The following is a 20,525-nucleotide window of genomic DNA, read 5'->3' as shown; positions in this document are numbered from 1 at the left end:
CAGTTGCAAAAGATCCTCTGACAATATCCTCTTTGAAGTCTACCAGCGAGTGTAAACTGTGCTTGCGACTTTTGTGTGACTTAAAGGTACTGTAAATATTTGATTTGTAGTCACAACCTTTAAACATACATGTTACTGTCTCATTGTTTTTTAAATGACGGCTAATGTGCACAAAATATTCACGCTCTGTTCCTAATTCACTACAACAACATAACTGACAGGAAAAAGTTGTAAATTTGTCAGAGTGCTCTGGGGTAGGGCTGGGCCATATTATACCGTTCACGGTAATACCGGTATAATGTTAGGCAACGATAGGAAAATGAAATATCGCGATAGAATGGGAGTAAAACGCGCATGCGCAGTGCCTTTGTTTTCATACGCACATGGCCGATTGTTGAGTGAAACAGATGAACCAGAATTGGTTTGTAAAAATGGTGCAACTTCCGTGATGTGGAACTGGTTTGGTGTTTGTCCGTCAGATACACAACAAAGCACATTTTTTTGCAGAACATGCAAGCGGGCCGTCGTTATTGTCGTATTTGTCGGACTAAGATGCTCTTAAATCTGGGAGTAATCTGGGTCCTAAACTCCGTATACTTCAGGTCAAACAACACTGCAGCATCACTTAGAGTTAAAAACTGTCTAAATTCTTTCATCTTTAATAAAACGATCAGCATTGCTGCTTTACCAGGTGTAACTATAAAGTTTAACTTCCAGGCATCCATGAAAACAAAAGTTATTACATTTAACGGAGTTAGAAGTTAGCAGGAAGCTAGCGGAAGTTAGCTCGCTAGTTTCGCTAGTTACCTTAGCATGATATTGCATGTTCTGACTGAGAGATTTCTGAAAAAAATCAAACGTACAGCTCTGCTATCACTTCCAACATAAATGAAGACAGGAAACTAAACAGCAGTGACGTTTGTAGGGTTACTGAAGTTGGGCTAGCTGGTATATAATGATGTGCTACGTGATCGCTAGCGACACAGCTATGTTAGCATAACATAAACAGTGAAGCTGGAGGACGAACACTAACACTTTTCCACTTATAAAAGTTAACGTGAAGGTTCTTCATGGTTAGAGACAAATGCAATCGCATGGCAGGATGCTGTAAACGGACCAAACTTCAGTCAGGAGAACAACTGAGATAATCCATCCACAATACGAGGTTAGTCATTAATATACTGCAACAACATGGGAATAGAGCAGCTGCCAGAGAATTCAACATTAATGAATCAATGGTACAGAAGTGGAGGAAGCAAGAAGAATGAGTTTAATAAAGTTTGATTTATCTGACTGCTTTGTTTCGCTTAATGTGCCTTATAATCCTGTGCACCTTATGGTCCGAAAAATACGTACTGCACACTGCAGTTTAATGTTGCAAAGCACCTCTTTTTAACTTCAGTGGATATTATACATGGTTATGCTCAGGATATGTCAGCCCATTTCTACTGGAAATCCCTTTTGGTTAAACTTTCAGCAAGGAATTTGCATTTGCACTGTTACATTTTTATAAAGCTTTAATGTACATAAAAACCAGCTTCTTGTTTAAGTGAAAATAAATGGAAGGTTGTCTTTTTGCGCTAGTAATGTTGTGGAGTTGTATTTTGTCTCGCATCAATTATATCGTCGGTTATATCGTTATCGCAAATTTTCAAATATATATCGTGATAAATATTTTTGGCCATATCGCCCTGCTCTACTCTGGGGTATTGCTATGATTCCTTGACAAGTGTGTCAGAAGTGAATTCCAAGTCTTTAAAAGACATGGACACTCAGGATATAGGCACTTAATGTGATGGCCACGCCCAAAATGACTATGTTTCAGTCTATAGTGCTTAAGAAGTTCTGATCGTCTAGAAACTTCTGCACTGCAGTCTTTACACTTCCACATAAACTGGACATACAACAAAGAGAGAAAATTTGAAACAAAAACAAAAAACACACTTAGTACTTTACACAAAGAAAACTTTAGCCGTGGTTAACCTACAAGAATGGATGCATCTTAGAAGTATGCTTGTAGGCTGTATTATCTAGAGCATTCTTTTCCCAACTCTGTTCCTTGAGGATGCCCATCCTGCATATTTTTGATGTTTCTCTGCTTCAGTGCACCCTGACATATTAACTGTGTCAGTGACAGACTTGTGCACAACTTGAAGAAATTAGGCTAAACATTAGTTCAAATCAGTGTGGCGATGCAAGGAGGCATCTAAAAAAATGCAGAACAGAGGTCTTTGAGGAACAGGGTTGGGAAACACTGATCTAGAGTGCACCTAAAATCTGATCAGGTTAGAAAGCAATACCATAACAGTGCCAATTGAACAATCAAATAAAAGGAAAAAATAAAAACTAATGTTACAGCCAGCAACTTTCATGTTCAACTTTAAATAATTTTCTCTAAAGGATGGGAACTGTTGGCAACACATGGAATCAGTGTTCTACGCCCTAGTCTTTATAAAAAAAAAAAAAAACTGTACAAAATATAGAGGCATCTTTTCTTAAACTATATTAATCATATGTAATAATTGATATTAATTAATATCAATATTAATAATCACAAGAACCCTTAAGATGAGATAGACAAACTTGTCAATGCAATACTGTCGTGATAAATATGTAAAGAATTTGCATGTACTTACCAAAATAACACAGTTTCCTTGAATAAACAATAACACATAAGGGGAAGAAAATCTGCCAGAAAAGGAACACAAATACAAAAAATTAAAATGAGGACTTTAGAAAGTCAAACAATTACCATTTCCAAGCTACTTCATGATACTCCCTTGTAAAAAAACAAATCTTACTTGTGCCTCTGTAAAAACTACAGATGGCACGATACCACTTTTTTTATGTCCGATACCGATATCATAACTTTGATTATCTGCCGATGCCGATGTGAATCCGATATAGTGTATTTTATAATAAATAAAACTGGGTTTTTTAAATAAATATTTTGCTGCATTTTGTATAAGTTCATACTCAGTTTAAAAAAAAAAAACATTAAAACTATTCTGTTATACCTGTATGCAAAAAATACACTGCACCCAAAATATTTTATACTTCAGCAATACTGATCAACCTAAAAAACTTACACCATCCTCCTTATTCAGGTATTCTAAACAGTACATAGAAATATTAAACAACCTAACTAATAGGGCTGCCAACTCCCAGCAAAAATATTAGGAAACCACCCCCCACCCTCTGCCTCATAATGCTTAATTGACGTAATCTACTTTAATGCACAGAAACAATTATTTTCCTACAATAATTAGATTCAACATTTTTCTTCAATACAGTTGCAGACAGCACAGATGGTACCTTCCCAAAGGAAAAAGTGCTATATGAACTACTATTACTAGGGTATATATTAGACTTAATATTTACTACATACAATAATGGATTTCTATACATTTAACCAGATCACCACTTTGCTTGTAAGATTTAGATAATTATTTATTAAAAGCTAGACATTTTAAATGAGAATAAGAAAGAAAATTATTTATGCCCCCCTTTCCTTGTTAATGCCCTACCTGGCCCCCTGACAAGGCAAGGCAAGGCAAGGCAAATTTATTTGTATAGCACAATTCAACAACAAGGTGATTCAAAGTGCTTTACAGAGACATTAGAAACAAAAACAAATAAAAAGCATGATTTAAAACTGATTAAAACAAGCAAACAAACAAACTAACTAAACACACACATTTCACACCTGTTCGCGCGATCTGAACCCTTATCGTAAGGGGAGCTACCAGTCCTTCTGTGGACGAGCTACTTTCTATTTTAAATTCCCTGAATTTAAAATACTCTCTAGACCCAGTCTAGACCCAGTTGGGGAGCTACCCAGAGCTCTAATCCCACACCTGTTCGCGCGATCTGAACCCTTATCGTAAGGGGAGCTACCAGTCCTTCTGTGGACGAGCTACTTTCTATTTTAAATTCCCTGAATTTAAAATACTCTCTAGACCCAGTCTAGACCCAGTTGGGGAGCTACCCAGAGCTCTAAACCCACTTAACAAACAAACAAACAAAACAGTATATAAAATCAAAACAGATAAAATCAGAACAGTAGATAAAATCAGTAGTTAATGTAAGTTTTGAAATTTAAGCTTAACAAACAAACAAAACAGTATATAAAATCAAAACAGATAAAATCAGAAATAGATAAGATCAGTAGTTAGTGTAAGTTTTGAAATTTAAGCTTAAAAGTGTGGATTTGGTGCTTTATTCAAATGCAGCTGAGAATAGGTGAGTCTTCAACCTGGATTTAAATAAACTGAGTGTTTCAGCTGATCTGAGGCTTTCTGGGAGTTTGTTCCAGATATAAGGAGCATAAAAGCTGAATGCAGCTTCTCCGTGTCTGGTTCTGACTCTGCGAACTGATAAAAGACCGGATCCAGATGACCTGAGGGATCTGGAAGGTTCATACTGGGTCAGGAGGTCACTGATGTATTTTGGTCCTAAACCATTCAGAGCTTTATAGGCCAGCATCAGAACTTTAAAGTCTATCCTCTGACGGACAGGCAGCCAGTGTAAAGACCTCAGAGCTGGACTGATGTGGTCCACTTTTTTGGTCTTAGTGAGGACTCGAGCAGCAGAGTTCTGAATGAGCTGTAGTTGTCTGACTGATTTTTTAGGTAGACCTGTAAAGATGCTGTTACAGTAATCAAGCCTACTAAAAATGAATGCATGGACTAGTTTTTCCAGATCCTGTTGAGACATCAGATCTTTTATCCTTGAAATATTCTTGAGGTGATAGTAAGCTGATTTTGTTATTGTCTTAATGTGTTTTTCTAAGTTTAGGTCTGCATCCATCACTACACCCAAATTTCTCGCCTGGTTTGTGGTTTTTAGATGTATAGATTGAAGTTCTCTGGTGACCTGTAATCATTTTTCTTTGGCGCCAAAGACTATTACTTCAGTTTTGTTTTTGTTTAGTTGGAGAAAATTGTGGCACAACCAGTCATTAATTTCCTCAATGCATTTACCAAGAGCCTGTACAGGGCCTCGGTCTCAACAACACTTTGCTAGACCCGCCCCTGTACAGTTACCAGCTGCCAGCTACTTAGAAAAGGATCCTGGTGTTATTTGTCTCTCAGAAACAGTTCATAACTTCCTTTCAACTCATTCATGTCACCTAAAAGGTAAACCTGTTTCTTCATTACCTGTTCAGCTCTAATGATTCAGTAAAAACATCTCCTGGTTTCACCTTCATGTTTCCTTCTCACCACATATACAAACTGATATCATGACCAGCAGCTATTACGGCTGTGCCTTCAGAAAACACAAGCGGATACTAGAAAGTAATATTTAAAAAATTCTAGCAACAGCTTATCAAGCTTAAACGTGCTGCTGTTGTTTATCTGCCGTTTTCCACTTTCTAGCGCAAACTGGGCGATTAACAAACAAGAGAGGCAGGACTAGCGACAGAAAAGCCGATCAGCTGATAATCGATCAGTTTCATGATTGAAGTAGCAACAGGAGAGGGAGGGGGGAGAATGAGGGAAGAAGTTTTAGCTGTTCAGCATGAAGACACCGAATAACTCCAGCTTTGTGTCTTTTTTCATTCTAGCTGAAGTATAAAACAAATCGCTTCCTTTCCCCCTCAATACAAAACTCTGACAGCCAGTCCAGCTGTGGCTCCATACATCGGTTGTTAAGCTCAGCATGGAAATACTATGCAAACATAAAGAGATGAACTGACACACTTGCTTTACTTCTCTGTGTTAGTTTTCTCTGAGATTAAATGCAGCGGTTTGGAAGCACGTAGCGATGTTTCAAATGCTAAACCAGACCGCTGACAGGTCTCACACTCAACAGCTCTATCAAGTGAAGCAACTTCTTTTCTGAGTTAATTTCAGTTCTGACAAACATCACTCTCAGTGCCTTTTGAGCTCACATTATTGGCAACCACTGAGTTATTCTCCTCCACAGTTTTCAACCATTATTTGTTTCTGCACAAAAGACGTTGTGCAACGCCAATCCTACTTATTTCCTACTGCACCCCTGACTGTGCAGGTGCGTTCAGACGCCCCCTCCCCCGCCCGACTATTAATGCCAATGTTGTGGCGGGAGGGACGATTTCTCAATTTAAAACTGCAGGCAACTGTACAGTGAACTTTACAGCTAACTACAACAGAGAAATTGCCTCGTTCCATAATTTGTTAGTACAAAGTGTGCCACCAGAACTAAGCTAAAAACATGACAATTTAACGTAGCAGTTTTAAATTACTCTTTTAATAGAGCAGTAGCTAATAGAGCACATAGCTAGCTTAAGTCAAATCACGACAAAGTTCAGAGCTGTACAACTACTTAGACTTCTCCATGTGCACACGTCTTAAAGAGTCAACATGCTTTGACTGAGGTAAAAAAATAAAACAAAAACGACCGGAAAAGGTTTACTTACCGAAGCTAGACCACCTTTACACGAAGTTGTGTGATTAACTTGAGCCCGCTTGCAGCACACAAAACGTCCGCTTTCAGTCCGCGCGCAAAATGGTGGCCTGTCCTAACGCATGCGCAAAATAGCCCAGCAGGAGGCTATGAAAAACATACTTAAATATTTTGAGCTACATTTAATTAACTAAAATTAATTGGATTAAAACGCAGAGAATGTATTCTGGAGTTACTCGAATTATATATGTAGACAGGAATTACTCATTTGAATTAAAAAGATATACCAAAATAAAATATGCTATATCTAAAAGGAGCCAATATCACTTTTTTCAGTGCAGCAGCTGAAATTGGTTCAAATCCAAAACAATTTTCAAAAAAATTGCAACACTGTGAAAAGCAATAGAATTTCAAAGTGAAGGTTGTGACCCATCAACAATGTTTTTTTTTTATATATATATATAAAATATATATTAACACGAACGCACACAGACACACAGACAGACACACACACACACACACGCAGAGAATCAATGAACAAACGTGTCTAATACAGGCCTGTAGTAGATAGACAATGTGTTTAAACTAATTGTGCACAATTGCCCATGTCTTCACTTTAATGTTATACTTTGTTAAAGTTTTCTTTCTCTCGTACATTTGCCATTTTTTAGCCATATTTCCCAGCACTAATGCTCAGGTCGCCTGCTGTGAGCAGCTCTCTGGAGATCGTCACACAGTATCTCCATACTGAGTTGAGGTCTGAGCTCCTAAAAATTATTTTTCTTTGTTTAAAGAGATTCTCTTGAAGCTTTACTTTGATGTTTAGTGTAATTATCTCACTGTTCTGCTGAACGTTATAACCACTCTGATATTCTTCTTTAAATAAGCGATGGTCTTGAGGACAAAGTTTTCTCTCAATATTGGAAAACTGACAACTCTAAGACCACAAAGACGGAATCAGATCAAGATGCTTCATCTCACAGTGTAACGAATAGCAGTAAGAGTGGCGTCAGTGTTTTTATCTAATTCTAAAACAGACAATTAAGCAAATTTTCCGCTGCTCACAAAGGTTTAAATTTCATACTGCAAACTGTGCATCGTCTTGCTTTTTTATTAGAGCTAATTGTTATGTGCTCAAGGATCTGTGTGCTTCATCAACAAGCTAAACACGAAGACGTTTATGGACTTCTATATGAGTATAAATAATAAAGCAATATGTTACTCCATCTGTTAGGATTTAAAATAACTTGATTCCGTCTTCATGATTGTTACTAATTCTATAAAAATGACAAAAGCAACACAGTAGATTTCTGTCCATGATGAGTCCTTGTGGAGTTTTTTCCCCCGTTTCTCTGATCACGCGCTCAAACTTCTTGCTGAGCCCAGATGGAATCGGTTGGGGGTGAACACTCATGCCAGATATCAAATTTGAAATCTCAAGTCTGCCTTGTATGAATCACAGATGAACACAATATGGATGGAAGTGGATTCAAAACTAAATGGAATGAAAAAGGGGTTGGTTGGAGTACTGGTCTCCTAATGCAGCGGTCCCCAACCCCCGGGCCGTTTGGTACCGGGCCGCGAGACTTGAGGCTTGGGTGTGAAATGCATGGTTTTCAGGGTTTCTATCGGTTTTTAGCGTTATGTTGTTATCATTTTTATCGTTAACTCGGTTTTCCTGGGTCGTTTCACGTGTGTTATGAATAAATCTTCTTTTTTTCGGTACCGGCACTAGTTTTATTTTGTTGTATTTATCCGCGACACCTTAAAGTCCGGTCCGTGAAAATATTGTCGGGCATAAACCGGTCCGTGGCGCAAAAAAGGTCGGGGACCACTGTCCTAATGGAATAAACTAAAAACAGGCTTGTGCAACATGACTGTTTAAAGTCACGACGTGCCTCACTCATGTGCAAAGAAGGAAATATTGAAGTGTTTTCTAAGTGTGTGTGTGTTTTTTCCATTTCTAGAAAAATATCAGTCATATTTTTTATCACAGTTTTATTATGAAAATTTATTTGGATCTTTGTTTTCTTCAAATTACTTTTTTTAATCTGAAAACTCTGTTGAGACCTTTTAAACTTGTGGTTCTGTACAGAAGTGATATTCATTCTAACCTAACCAACCTAACCTAACCTAATTCAAGGTGTCATTCACACTAGTAAGCCTTAACTTGATTCACACTACTGTGCAAAAGTCTTTCCTTTATAGTTTGCTCATTTCTCTCATTTTTGCTTCACAGGAGCCAAACTTTGCTGTAGTTTTTAAGGAGCTCTTGAGCAACAGAGATTTTTCATTTTCTGAATTTACAAAAATGTCAACAATAGTACAGTTTGACAGATATAGGGTAATATTTTGGTGATTCCCAAAGATCAATTTGCTGAAAACTTGGCACATGTCAACGAATGTGCAGTGTGTTTTTTGTTTTTTTTAAATTGGACAAGAAAGAAGGGAGAAGCCTGACAACTATATACAGCAGATGAACAGTATCTGAAAGTCATGCCCTTAAGAAACAGGGGGAAAAAAATCAACAAAGATACAGGACCCAAGAGATGTATCTGACCCTTCAGCTGATCCATCTACTGTTCTCTGAAGCCTCATCAGAAATGGTCTCAGTGGAAGGCTGGCTGTCAAGAAGCCCTTTATAAGAAGGGGGAAAGGGGAGAAAAGGCTGAGGTGTGCTGAATTGCACAATACTGACTGAAAATCAGTGTCAAAGGGTCTTGTGTAGTGATGAATCTAAATTTGAACATTTTGCTTTAAATCATTGTCAATATGTATGGAGGAGGTCAGGTGAGAGCTCCAACAGCGAGTGTCTACAGCCATCTTTACAACACAGTGTAATGTCTGTCATGGAGTGAGGGAGCAGACCTTAATATTACTGAAGCAGTGTGGAACAAATATTAGAAATGTAATATAATTCTGCTCACTGTTTTGGCCCATGGCAGGTGATTGACATCAAAGAGAAACTCAAGGAGTCCAAAAGGTTCTGGTCCAACTTGCCAGATGACATCTGTGCCAAGGGCAAACTCACAGAGCCCGATGAGGAGCAGTGCTGGAACAGCCACACTAAGGGCAGGTGAGGACTTCTGGTACTCTTTATAAGCACAGCAAAGTCACACGATCTCTCCTGTTATCACATATTGCCTGCCAGGGATTAAAATAACCACACTCTGTTCAGAGATTATCGCTCGCTCTCTCTCTCTGTAAGTACAATGGGTTAGTACTCTTATGGAGAACTTGTACAGTATATAATCCCTGAAGGCTGTAACACCCAGAGGAGAGAGGCGCTCCAACACTTCTTGTCACCGGCGTTCAGTTTGCAGTGTGAAGCTAAACCGTACAGTTGATTGGTCACTGTGTCGTGTCTGTAACCGTGAACCAGAGAAAATATATAAGCTCATCACTTTAGCCCTCTCCAAGAAACAAAATCAGCAGATGGTGCAATAAAAGACAATTGTTTGTGCCAGTAACATTTTTAAGCGCCACTCTAAATCTGGTGAGTAAATTGATAATAAAACATCAGTAACAGTCAAACTGCGTTAGAAGTGTGTAAAATCATTGGATTCTCTTCTTATTTGAAAACGGACTATGTCCAGCTCTGTTCACCTTTAAGTTATTAAATGAAATACAAAATGATTGGAGAAGATGATGAAGCACAGATTGCATCGCTGCAAAGCAGTTAAATAATTCTTGATTCACTAAGTTACAACAGACAAAACAGACATTTGTGTGCTTCGGGCATGTTAAGAGCTCTCTGTGTGAAGTGCAACCACTCCCAACATGAAATAGACCGTTAAGCCTGATTGCACTCCTGTGTTTTGTCTGATTTAAGCATCTGCCATTAGAAAGAACAGCTCTTGTAATTCTGTCTAATTTCACTTGGTCTACTTTGGGACTCAGCTTGTCGTCCCAAATCATGAGCGCACATGCTGCATTTAAGAGATATGCTGCATGGAAATTACCCTTATGGAAGAGAAAAAGAAAAATCCTTGGTAAATAGTTATGTTTTCGACACATTATGTGTCTCGTGCTATGATCTACTACAGTGGTCCCCAACCGTTTTTGCGCCACGGACCGGTTTATGCCCGACAATATTTTCACGGACCAGCCTTTAAGGTGTCATGGATAAATACAACAAAATAAAACTAGTACCGGTACCGTAACACATATCATAACACACGTGAAAAGACCCAGGAAAACCGAGTTAACGCTAAAAACGATAACAAAATAACTAAAAACCGATAAAAACCCTGAAAACAATACATTTCACACCTGAGTCTCAACTCTCGCGGCCCGGTACCAAACGACTCACGGACCGGTCCGAGGCCCGGGCGTTGGGGACCGCTGATCTACTAATTAAAGTGGCCATTTTCACCTTTATGTCATAAAACATGCGTAAAAGAACTGAGTGATTGTTACCTTCACGAATAAATGATTATATGAGACAAGCAGCCGTGTGGAAAAGAAAGTTTTCACAGGACTGTGTGCAGTTCTTTGAAATACTAATACACCAAGATTCAACTACCTGCAGTCGTAGTACTTTAAAGCACTTGTTTTCTGTATGTTCATGGTCGACCCATGACTGAAAGGTGTCCAGGGTCCTGTGGCAAATAAGAGAAGTCATGTTCGGTCTTTTCTAACTGCAGTGTTAATAACTTTAACATTTAACATGCTAATCGAGGCCTGTAGAGTCAAAGAGGTAGCTCTTGGATTTTCTGCTTATTTCTCTGAGAATTGCTCGGTCTGACATTGGGGTGAATTTCCTGGGGGTTTCCACTCCTGGGAATATTGTGGCATTGTTTTAACCTACCATCAAACTGCCAAACTTCTGCTCTTATAGAGGTGCTCACGCTTGCTGTTGATCAGTAAGTAAATTTGGTTTCTGGTTACCCTCTGGAAACAGTAACAGTGTACTTAGTTTTTAACAAGACTTCAGAGAGTTTGGTGAAAACTTTCTTTTTCACAGGACTGTATAAGACTACAAGACTTATGTATATATGAATATCACATTAGGGATATTATTGGAGAGATTTCTTTATTCTTCTGTGTGACAACAAGCAAACTGAGAATCACATTTCACCAGTTACACCGAAAACACGTGATATAAATAGGAATGCTTTATTCTCGGTTTGTCTGTCAGTGTGCATGGTCTGAAGTTACACAGTGTTAAGCTCTGTGAGCCGCCTCACAGTAGATTTAGCGTCAGTGATGATGGCTTTCTGTTGTTGCAGCCAAACTATCAAGCATACATAGAACAACATAATTCATGAATATTTTTCATAAACATAGTGATAATAAATTATTTACTAAAGGATGTGTCAGTACAGATTTTTTACATTAGTTTATTTATTTAATATTATTTATTTTATTTTTTTTTCCATCAGTTCTGACTTGACTGTCATCAACATATGTCCCCAAATACTCGACGATGCTTTCAAGTTTTTTGATGTGTCGCTGTGTCCAGATATTTTCCTGAAGTGGTGAAGGAGGGTCTAACCAACCAGGTGAACAACCCAGAGGTGGAAGTGGATATCACCAGGCCCGACACGCTGATTCGGCAACAGATCATGGCGCTACGTGTCATGACCAACAAGCTGAAGAACGCATACAACGGAAATGACATCTACTTCCAGGACTCCAGTAAGCTTTCTTATTTGCTTATTTTTGCACTCTATCAATTACACACACGCTCACAGCTCAATCTGTGGGTGGAAGCAATCTAACAATAAGTAAAATAGATCAAGAAAAGCTTTCCCTCACTGCATGTTACTTTTGATATGGACTACATTACACCACACGCGGCACTGTGACAAATATATACACTGTTACTACTGAAATAAGATCTCAGTTGTCATTCATGTAGGAACTCGGTATACAACTCTGCAGGATGTTTAGTGTTGCACTGAAGCAAGACTGACATTTATTAGGAGAATAAATAGCTCTAGGTGTGGTGACACAGACAATGACAGACAACCAAGCCTATGTTTAGGAAGATGCACATCTCAAATGCTGCTATGACAGAAACCATTCTTTCTGATTCTGTGGATCCTCTTAAGCTGACAAGATGGGAGAAATTCGGCGAGCTACAAACAAAACATGTGGCTGCATGACTGCTGCCACCATAATTTGTACTTCAGCTCCATCTTTGCTGCTGTCATGTTTGTTTTTCTCTTGGGAGCGGTGTCTACTTCAGCATTGTAGATCCGGCGCTAAAGCGCCCGAAATTATTGCATAGGTTGGCAAGGGAGGCAAGAAAACCGTAAAAAAAAAAAGACGTTTACGCGTGATTTGTTGGTGAGACTTTCTCCCGCACTTTGCCGTTCACAATCACATTTCCCACCATTTTAAACTGAGCGAGGAAAGCCTGGCACTGTCAGCTGTAAAGGAAACTTTTACACCAGCACTTGAGATCAGATAATCAAACAGAATTGCCCTGAGAAGCAGATCTTTTCATGGCTGCTAAGTAAATCTTTGTATGTTTTTAAAATTGAGGTCTGTGGTTAACTTTGACATGTAAATTTGCCACACTGAACAATAGGAACTGTCTCGACAGTACCTTTGAAGGAGCCGAGAGTCCCAAACAGAACAAAATGAACCCAACTCATTAGCTTTGTTGTACCGTTCACTTTAATTTTTAACCTCACGCTGTCAAGCTGTTCCAAAAAAAGAAGCCGGCGTGTGTTGTACAAAAAAATTGAACTCAGTGTCTCATTAGGTACACAAGCCGGCAAAGTCTTAGTTCAACAGCTGCTTTAGCCATACAAGTAGTCATTAATAAGGTGTTCAGCTTATGAACCACCAGCACCTCAGATCGAAGAAACCCTCCTGAATTACCACAACGACAAAAATCATGTGCAGACTCCGTGGGTCCCCTTCCCCCGAATCAACAAGTAAATGCATGTGGAGGCAATATTAGGGTAATGAGTAAAGAAGTGCTTGTAGGACATTTGAGAAAGTCTGTGAAATTTTAATCATAACATATTTCAGCCTTCTTTTCCCAACATACTGTAATTAATGTGTGAAGCTGTTGCTTTGAGGTGCTAGAACAATTTACAACCTCATTTCTCCTCCTGGTTTTTATGGTAGAAAGCAGGCATTCGCTGACAAGAATGGATTGTACTGCTGTATTTAAATTCAGATTTCATAGATTTTCTTTATGTATTTGCATAATTACCCTGTACAATAACACCAAGTGTATTAGATTGGATACGGTTTTTATACCGTCAGTGTCATTTTTTAAACCCTAACCTTAAACCCTTGTATGTTTTAGTTTATTTAAGATAATTAGGCTGTGAGCAATAAATTGGACAAAAAAGTCAGATATAGCACAACTGATTCGAATTAAAACTAGTATGCAAATTGCTATTTATTTTTAAAAACTTTAGATTTTTCTGGCATTTGTTTCATGGTTCAGGCACTGTAGGGTAAAGCTTGTTCATCAGCAAGAGTTTAGAGGATATTTTGTATCTTTATGTTCACTGTAACAACTCCAGTGCCTAAAGTTTGCTGTTGAGCAGTTAACCAATTAAACAGTTTTCCGTTCATACAAAACTGAATTGAATAGTTGAAGCAGCTGTTTAAAACCTGCTGTTGAGCTGAAGACTGCAGGAATCTGTGCCAAAGCTGAAAGCGTCGCAACCTTCAGTCGCTCACTAATCTAAATACTGAGGGTTATTTAAACAATGATGCTACAGCTTTGCCAAGAAAAAAAATAATAATAGCATAGTAGATAGTCAGTAATTGTGAATATTTGAACTGAACAAAACATTTCAAACAACCGAAGCGACTAACCAAATTATAACACCCACTGTTGAATATATCAGTAGGATGTGTGTGGGTGAGCTTTTTGTTTCTTCTTTTTCTGCCACATTCTCGTGTGACCGGGGCTCGATTGTGCGCTTTCTCTTCCCCTCTGCAATGAACCGCACTCGGTAGCTGCTTCTGATAATGTTATTTTCATCTAATTTTTAATTTGTGTTGCTGCAGGTGACGAGGGCAGCAGCTCCGGCAGCGGCAGCGGTTGCTCCGACGGCTGCACAACAGAGTTTATTTTTGTTGGAACAGAGGCTCCCGTGATCGGAGCTGACAGAAGCGATGAGCGCGCAGCAGCCGCGGGCAAGTCAGTTTCCTGCGGACCCTCCGTACTGCTGCTGACGGTTGCCCTCACACTCCCGCTTTGGGCGATGCAGACTCAGTGGAGATAATACAGTGTGGCCCGCATTACCACTGACTTTTTTTTTACTGTTACGTAACAGTATGTTTAACAGCAAGTTGTACTGCTGTTCCCTCACTGGACATGTAGAGCCTCCTGGAAACCTGTTGAGAATGGCTTACTGTATGGTGTGGTAGGAGTGAAAGTGAGTGCAGTGCTGCATCCCGCTTGTCCCCCAAAGAATGCTTGGTGCCATCAGTGAACCAGCTTTCACATCAAAATAAAGAAAATGTGTTTTCTCATTATTCTAAAGTGAGTTTTGGAGGGTAAAAAAAAGCCCAAAACATCTTTTAGAAATGAAACCCTCTAAAGATGGTTCTGTCAGTGATTTTTTGTTCCAGAGAAAAGGGAATCTATTTTTCTTTTCCTTTGTATGATGAATGGAGAAAACGAGACAACACCTATTTTATCCTATTAGTCTTCTCCCCCAAAAGGAAAAACAAAATCAAAAGGAGAAAGTTTTACTGTGTGCATGCGTGGATATGATGTTAACTGACAAAACATTCTTTTTTTTCCGTTTTTATGCAGGCTACACAGTTTTTTGGAGTGATTGTGCAGGTTGTACAGTGCTAGCAGTTCGCCTGGTTTCCCGTTTGGTCATATCGACGTGGCTTCAGGAAGCAGCAGGTCTTACAGCCACATTATTGTTGCACATTTGATTATCTCTTTAGAAAGTGCTATCGTACTGCACTAAGAGAACTACTTTGCACAGATTATTTTTGTTGGCTTCATAAGTTTCTACAGCTACAGAAAACATCCACCCCACAGAGAAAACGATCTATATTTTCAGATCATTTAATTGATTGTATTGTACTTATAAGCAGTTACAGTATGTGTTACAGTGGAAGGTACTGTAATGTAATCTTACTGGCAATGGATACTTTTTTTTTAACAACTGTGTCATTGTTTCTACAAATTATTTGATCATCTGTTAAATAAAAACTAAGAATGGTTCTGCAGCAGCACTAATTGCCTGTTAACAGCGTTCAGGTATCTAATTTACTTTCGTCTGTCTGGGTAGTTAACATGCACTCACGCTGGTTCTGTTATTCTCAGAGGACTTGGAGGAGAGTAATAATAGATATATCCTTATGAAATTTTAATTTCCTTAATTTTCTTGGCTGCCACACTGATGAATTTTGCTTTATGTTACTTGTTTATTTGCATACATGTAAAGTTACCCGTCGTAACCTCTGATATCCTCTGCTGGTTACCCCTCATGTCTTGCAGTGCATCATACTGAAATTTGCATGTTCTTTGGTTAATGAGAGCAGACCTATGCCCCCTACAGGCTACATGCGGTGTAATTGGTCGTGTTCTCTTAGAGGACGCGTACAAAGTCAGCAACTTTTAAAAAAGAGTTCCGAGGCCAGAGGGCTCCAAATGTACTCGTACAACTAAGGTAACTATTCGTAACTTTCATTCTGTGTCCTGCAGGCTTTGACCTTTAGCAGACTCAAGAGGCTCAGGGAGCAAAGCACTTCACAAACACAACACAGTGGTTGATGTCGAACTGTATACCAGAAGGGTTCATAGCTGAGTGAAAGGCTATAAGTGGCGGCCATAATAAGAACTGGTCACATTCGCCGAATGCTAAAGTAATGCACTTCCTGTTCTGTCTCCTTTAGCATGAGATGCACTGCACCATACTTTATGAAAGGAAATGAGTTAATGCTGTCTCTCAGTTCCTCGGGGTTTGAGCGCACGCAGCCGTTATTAATGTGAGCACTCTGTTGTTTCAGTTTAATAACTGTTAGCCTGCAGTCTTTAAAAAAAAATTCAGTTCCAACATTGGTAAAAAAAGATTTTTTAAAAAGCACGCTTTTTCATTGAACTGACACTTTGTCTATCACATCATGCCAGATGACCTCACCTTTTGCCCTGTGTCAGCTCAGATAGGCTCAAGCTTTACGTAAGTGTTCAAGAAGGACTTTTTCTTTTTTGTTATACTAGAGAAACGATAGTTTTAAAGTACTCAGCAACAACTTGATAACACCAATCTGCCAAGTGAGATTCAATTAGCACTAAGTTCTAAGTTCTCATTAATTCTCCTCCACATTTTACCTTATGACATTTTCTATTAAGATCAAGGGAAAGGGTTTAGAAAAAAAGATGGGACTTTTTTTTTGACAATTCATCTGCAACTAATGGCTTTAACATCTAGTCGCAGAGAAATGTAGCTTTCGGATACAATATCTTGCAATATGTAGCGTGAATATTGTTGAAGCCATCACGAGTGTGCCTGGAGGATTGAATCTCATCAGCTCATAAGTACCTGAAATGTTTTCACAATACACAAGCCCATTACTTCAACAGAGACCTTCCAGTAAATACACAAATAGACAAATCAATAGGAGCTATGAGCAGCTAAAGAGATCTTGTGTTTCATGTACAAAAGCTTAATAAAGAAAATTCGGGGCACGAGTTTTCCTCGTCTCCACAGCGTGAAGAGGGGATAGAAAAGCACAAAGTTTGTGCAAGCGTCATGGATCTCTTCACAGAAAACACCATAAGGGAAATCTACCCTCGGTGTGCTCATATGACTCACGAAAGAGAAACTGAGCACCACAGGAAGCTCCCACAGTTGACCTCTTTCACCTCACTTCTTATCGAAATGGTTTTAGGATAAGGTGACTGAACAGCAGCCTCCTACTTAAAAAAAACACAAAAACCCCAACAGCATAGCAATTAAATCACTGAGCAGCAAACCTTATATGTGTAGCACAACAACTGTGTTTAACCAAAGCATGACTAAAGACAACACTGAAGCGATTAACAAAAGGCCACCCAATAACTAATTGTGCACAGAAACACGAAGGCAGAGCAGTTCCATTCACCTGTCATCAAAACTGGTTGAAAATCACAAGGGTTCACCCTGACTGAGGTGAAACGTTAGCGCATAGAGCAAAACAAAAGCTGACAAGTAAATCGTAAACAGATTTGGAGGATAAATCATGATGCAAAACAAGCGTGTGACATATGAAGAGACTTTAATCTTCTTTCTATTACTCTATAAAAGAAGCGTATACACATTTTCCTCACTATCTAATGGCGTTTTCCATCTTTTCACGGTACCGCTTTTATTTTAATTACTATATGTCATCCCATTATGCAGCCTGATGTGTGACTAAACATTTAGCACTATCTGCTGTTTACCCTAATGCTTAGTTTCTAATATTCACATGACAGCAGGGGGATAGAAAACAAAAAGATGTTTTGTGTGCTTGTTTTTTTTGGTTTGTTTGGGTTTTGTTTTTTGTTTTTTTTTAGAAATTTCTTTAAAATGTGCTGTACATCTGGATACAAAATGGAACTACCGCCTACATTCTTTGCTAAGACAAATCGATAAAGAAACAGTGTGCCTGAACTCACTCACTCACTCTATCTATCTACACACACACACATATATATATATATAAGTGTGTGTGTATGTATAAAATCCGTTTGTGTTTTCCTTCTATGCTGTGCACTCAAAAATGTCTAAATGCCAACATGCATGTCAAAATAACCATTTTGCAGCTGGCAGTTATGGTCCAGTGAGGGTCTGAGATCATAGTTAATGCTCTAATGAGTAAACTGCAAAGCACCCATTAAAAAGGGAGCAGTGAGTCAACACTGGGGTGATTTCTACCTGTGTTAATTAGTCACCAACAATGCCTGGAAGCAGCCCTGGGAGACTGAGAAGACTTCCCCAATACCCACCAAAACTGTGCATGCAGGAGACCCGTCTACATTCGCTTCACTGCCGTAATAACTGAGCAACTCATTGGTGCCGGAGAGAGGATGCGATGCACATTTTAAAGCCCCGGGTTTGAAAAGGTACATGGAAATTTTTAGTGCACACTAAAACGGATGACTGAGCAAGTCTTTGGAGCCTGTCAAGGTCAAAGCCTGCATGAGACGGGACGAGGGGTGCATTGGAAACTTTAAACATAAACACAGTTAGATGACTCGACTGTGTTTAAATCGTTTTTATACAGAAGTTATACGAGTCACTGTGTTGCACTAACAGCTTTTTAAAATTGCTCACGTATCCTGTGGTCACAGACAGACGACCAGCAGAAGCATCAGCTGCTGCTGTTTCAGTGGGTCAGACGGGGAGTTGAGAGGATGTCACGCTGTAACTATTTATAACATGGTGAATGTTGAATTAAATGCCGTTGAAGTAACTAGCTGTCAGTCCTGTGCAGTGCTGGTTTTCCTCATCTTTACTCACCCAGGAGTACCGCCCTGAGGACGCGATAATTGAAGTGAAGGAGGTTTCATGTAAAAGTCATGGTTTGTTACATGGAGGCTGTTGAAGTGTGGACTGATAATTAATTTTAGCTCTGGACGTTTACACTTAAGCAAGAATATCTAGAACGTTTCGACCGTAATGGCAAAAATGTTTTTTCCTTGTCTTTTTTTTTTTTTTTTTAAACGCGCTTTGTGTTTTGGTGATTTCATAATTGGCAAATTAAATGAATATGCTGCGCAACAGGAATAAAACTCAATTATAAGTGCAAGTTAGTGGGTTTTACTTGGAGTCAAACGCAGCCAAAACATTGTGGAGGCAGATATTTCTGAGTCAGGGTCGGTAGTGAGGCGGAACAATCAGTGCGGTGTGTGCTTGATAATAAGGCAGGAAGTTAGCCGTGTGGCTTCAGATACGGCATTGTTTAAGCTTTGGCACTGCTGCGCCTCAGTGGGGCTTAACAGCTCAGTTTTATTTCTCCAAAGTGTAAAAACTCAAAGCATCTGCAGCCATACAAAGGTCGAATGCACCCATTAGAGCCTCTACAAGATCTGTGACTGCAGCAACAAGAGTTTTTGGATGACTAAGATGAGGCTGGGCTTTAGCAGTGTTCTTCAGACAAAGTCAAGAAAGTGAATTAAGAAAAGAATGTTTTGGAAGTTTGGTGCAGTTTTTTCCAAAGAGCTTGTGTCTGTCTAAACAACAGTCTTCTCTCATTACAAGAGGAATGTCTGCCATTCTCCACTGCCTTGTGTACTCCTCTCTTTCCTGGCGTGATACGTTACCACGGTCACGCATTCACAGTTTGACACGATTCAGTGCTAAACTTGTTTTGTTTTTGTTTTTCTCTCATTCATTCATTTTGGCATTTAAAAAAAAAGGGGGGGGGGAAAGGTGATGTGAGGTTTTTAAAGAGTGTTTTATGCAAGAATCTTCATTTTGATGTTAATCATTTGCTGCACTTTTGCTAAAACATATGCTGTGAGTGTGGTACTGTTGTGATTTGCAAAATCTGATAAATAAGGAGCACATCAAGCGTTTTGGAACTGTTGGTGCACGTTGTTCAAAGTTTTTTTTTTTTTTGGGGGGGGGGGGTCGAAGTTGATGGTTATACAAGCAGACATGCCTTACCATTTTTTAAAAGACTAAAATGGATTGCTTATTTGGCTTTTGTTACACATTCTTGTATACAGAAGATAATACAATGGTAAAAAATAAACATTTATTTAAAAAAAAAGTTTTCTGGGGTTTTTCTCCCATGCTGCTGTGTATTTCTTTTTATTGCTTTACTGTGGATCCATGCCTCCAATGTTTGTGAGACTAGGAAGAAAAATCAGATCATTTATTTCTATGCTGCCTTCAGAGTTTTAGCATTTCTAAATTGGCTTCAGACGTGTTTAAGCTAATATATGTTTATTTTTTTTTCCCTAGAAAATCAGCCAGCTTTGCATATAACAAGGACCTCCCCCTACTTTTTGTTTCCCCAGGCTGATTTATAGAGAGCTTCCACATTTATATTACTACTGTATTAGCAGGTGCAATTCTCAGAGCATAAATTACCATTTAAAAAATGCAAAAACATTTTATTCATGCAAATACCTTTGAATTACGGAAGATTACCTTCCAGATATCTTTGGTGGAAGTGATAGTTTCATGGCTTCTGACCAGACAACTGTAACAAATACACTATAT

The 20,525-nt window shown here is 38.9% G+C and overlaps 1 protein-coding gene across 1 annotated transcript in view; it reads left to right on the top strand.

Annotated features, from left to right (window-relative positions):
* The window catches only part of LOC308398003 (glypican-6-like), a 192,799-nt gene extending 172,910 nt beyond the window's left edge, over window positions 1–19,889 (top strand). Inside the window, exons 9-11 of the mRNA XM_080884364.1 lie at window positions 9,333–9,463; window positions 11,852–12,027; window positions 14,374–19,889. Of these exons, the coding sequence (XP_080740490.1) occupies window positions 9,333–9,463; window positions 11,852–12,027; window positions 14,374–14,591 (525 nt within the window). The 3' untranslated portion in view covers window positions 14,592–19,889. The remainder of the gene's footprint in view (window positions 1–9,332; window positions 9,464–11,851; window positions 12,028–14,373) is intronic.
* Window positions 19,890–20,525: the final 636 nt, after the last annotated feature.

The sequence above is a fragment of the Rhamphochromis sp. 'chilingali' genome (genome assembly GCF_963969265.1).
Source record: "Rhamphochromis sp. 'chilingali' genome assembly, chromosome: 6".
NCBI classification, from domain to species: domain Eukaryota; kingdom Metazoa; phylum Chordata; class Actinopteri; order Cichliformes; family Cichlidae; genus Rhamphochromis; species Rhamphochromis sp. 'chilingali'.
Note: the sequence above shows the minus strand (reverse complement) of the source record. Positions and strands in the feature narration are given on the sequence as shown.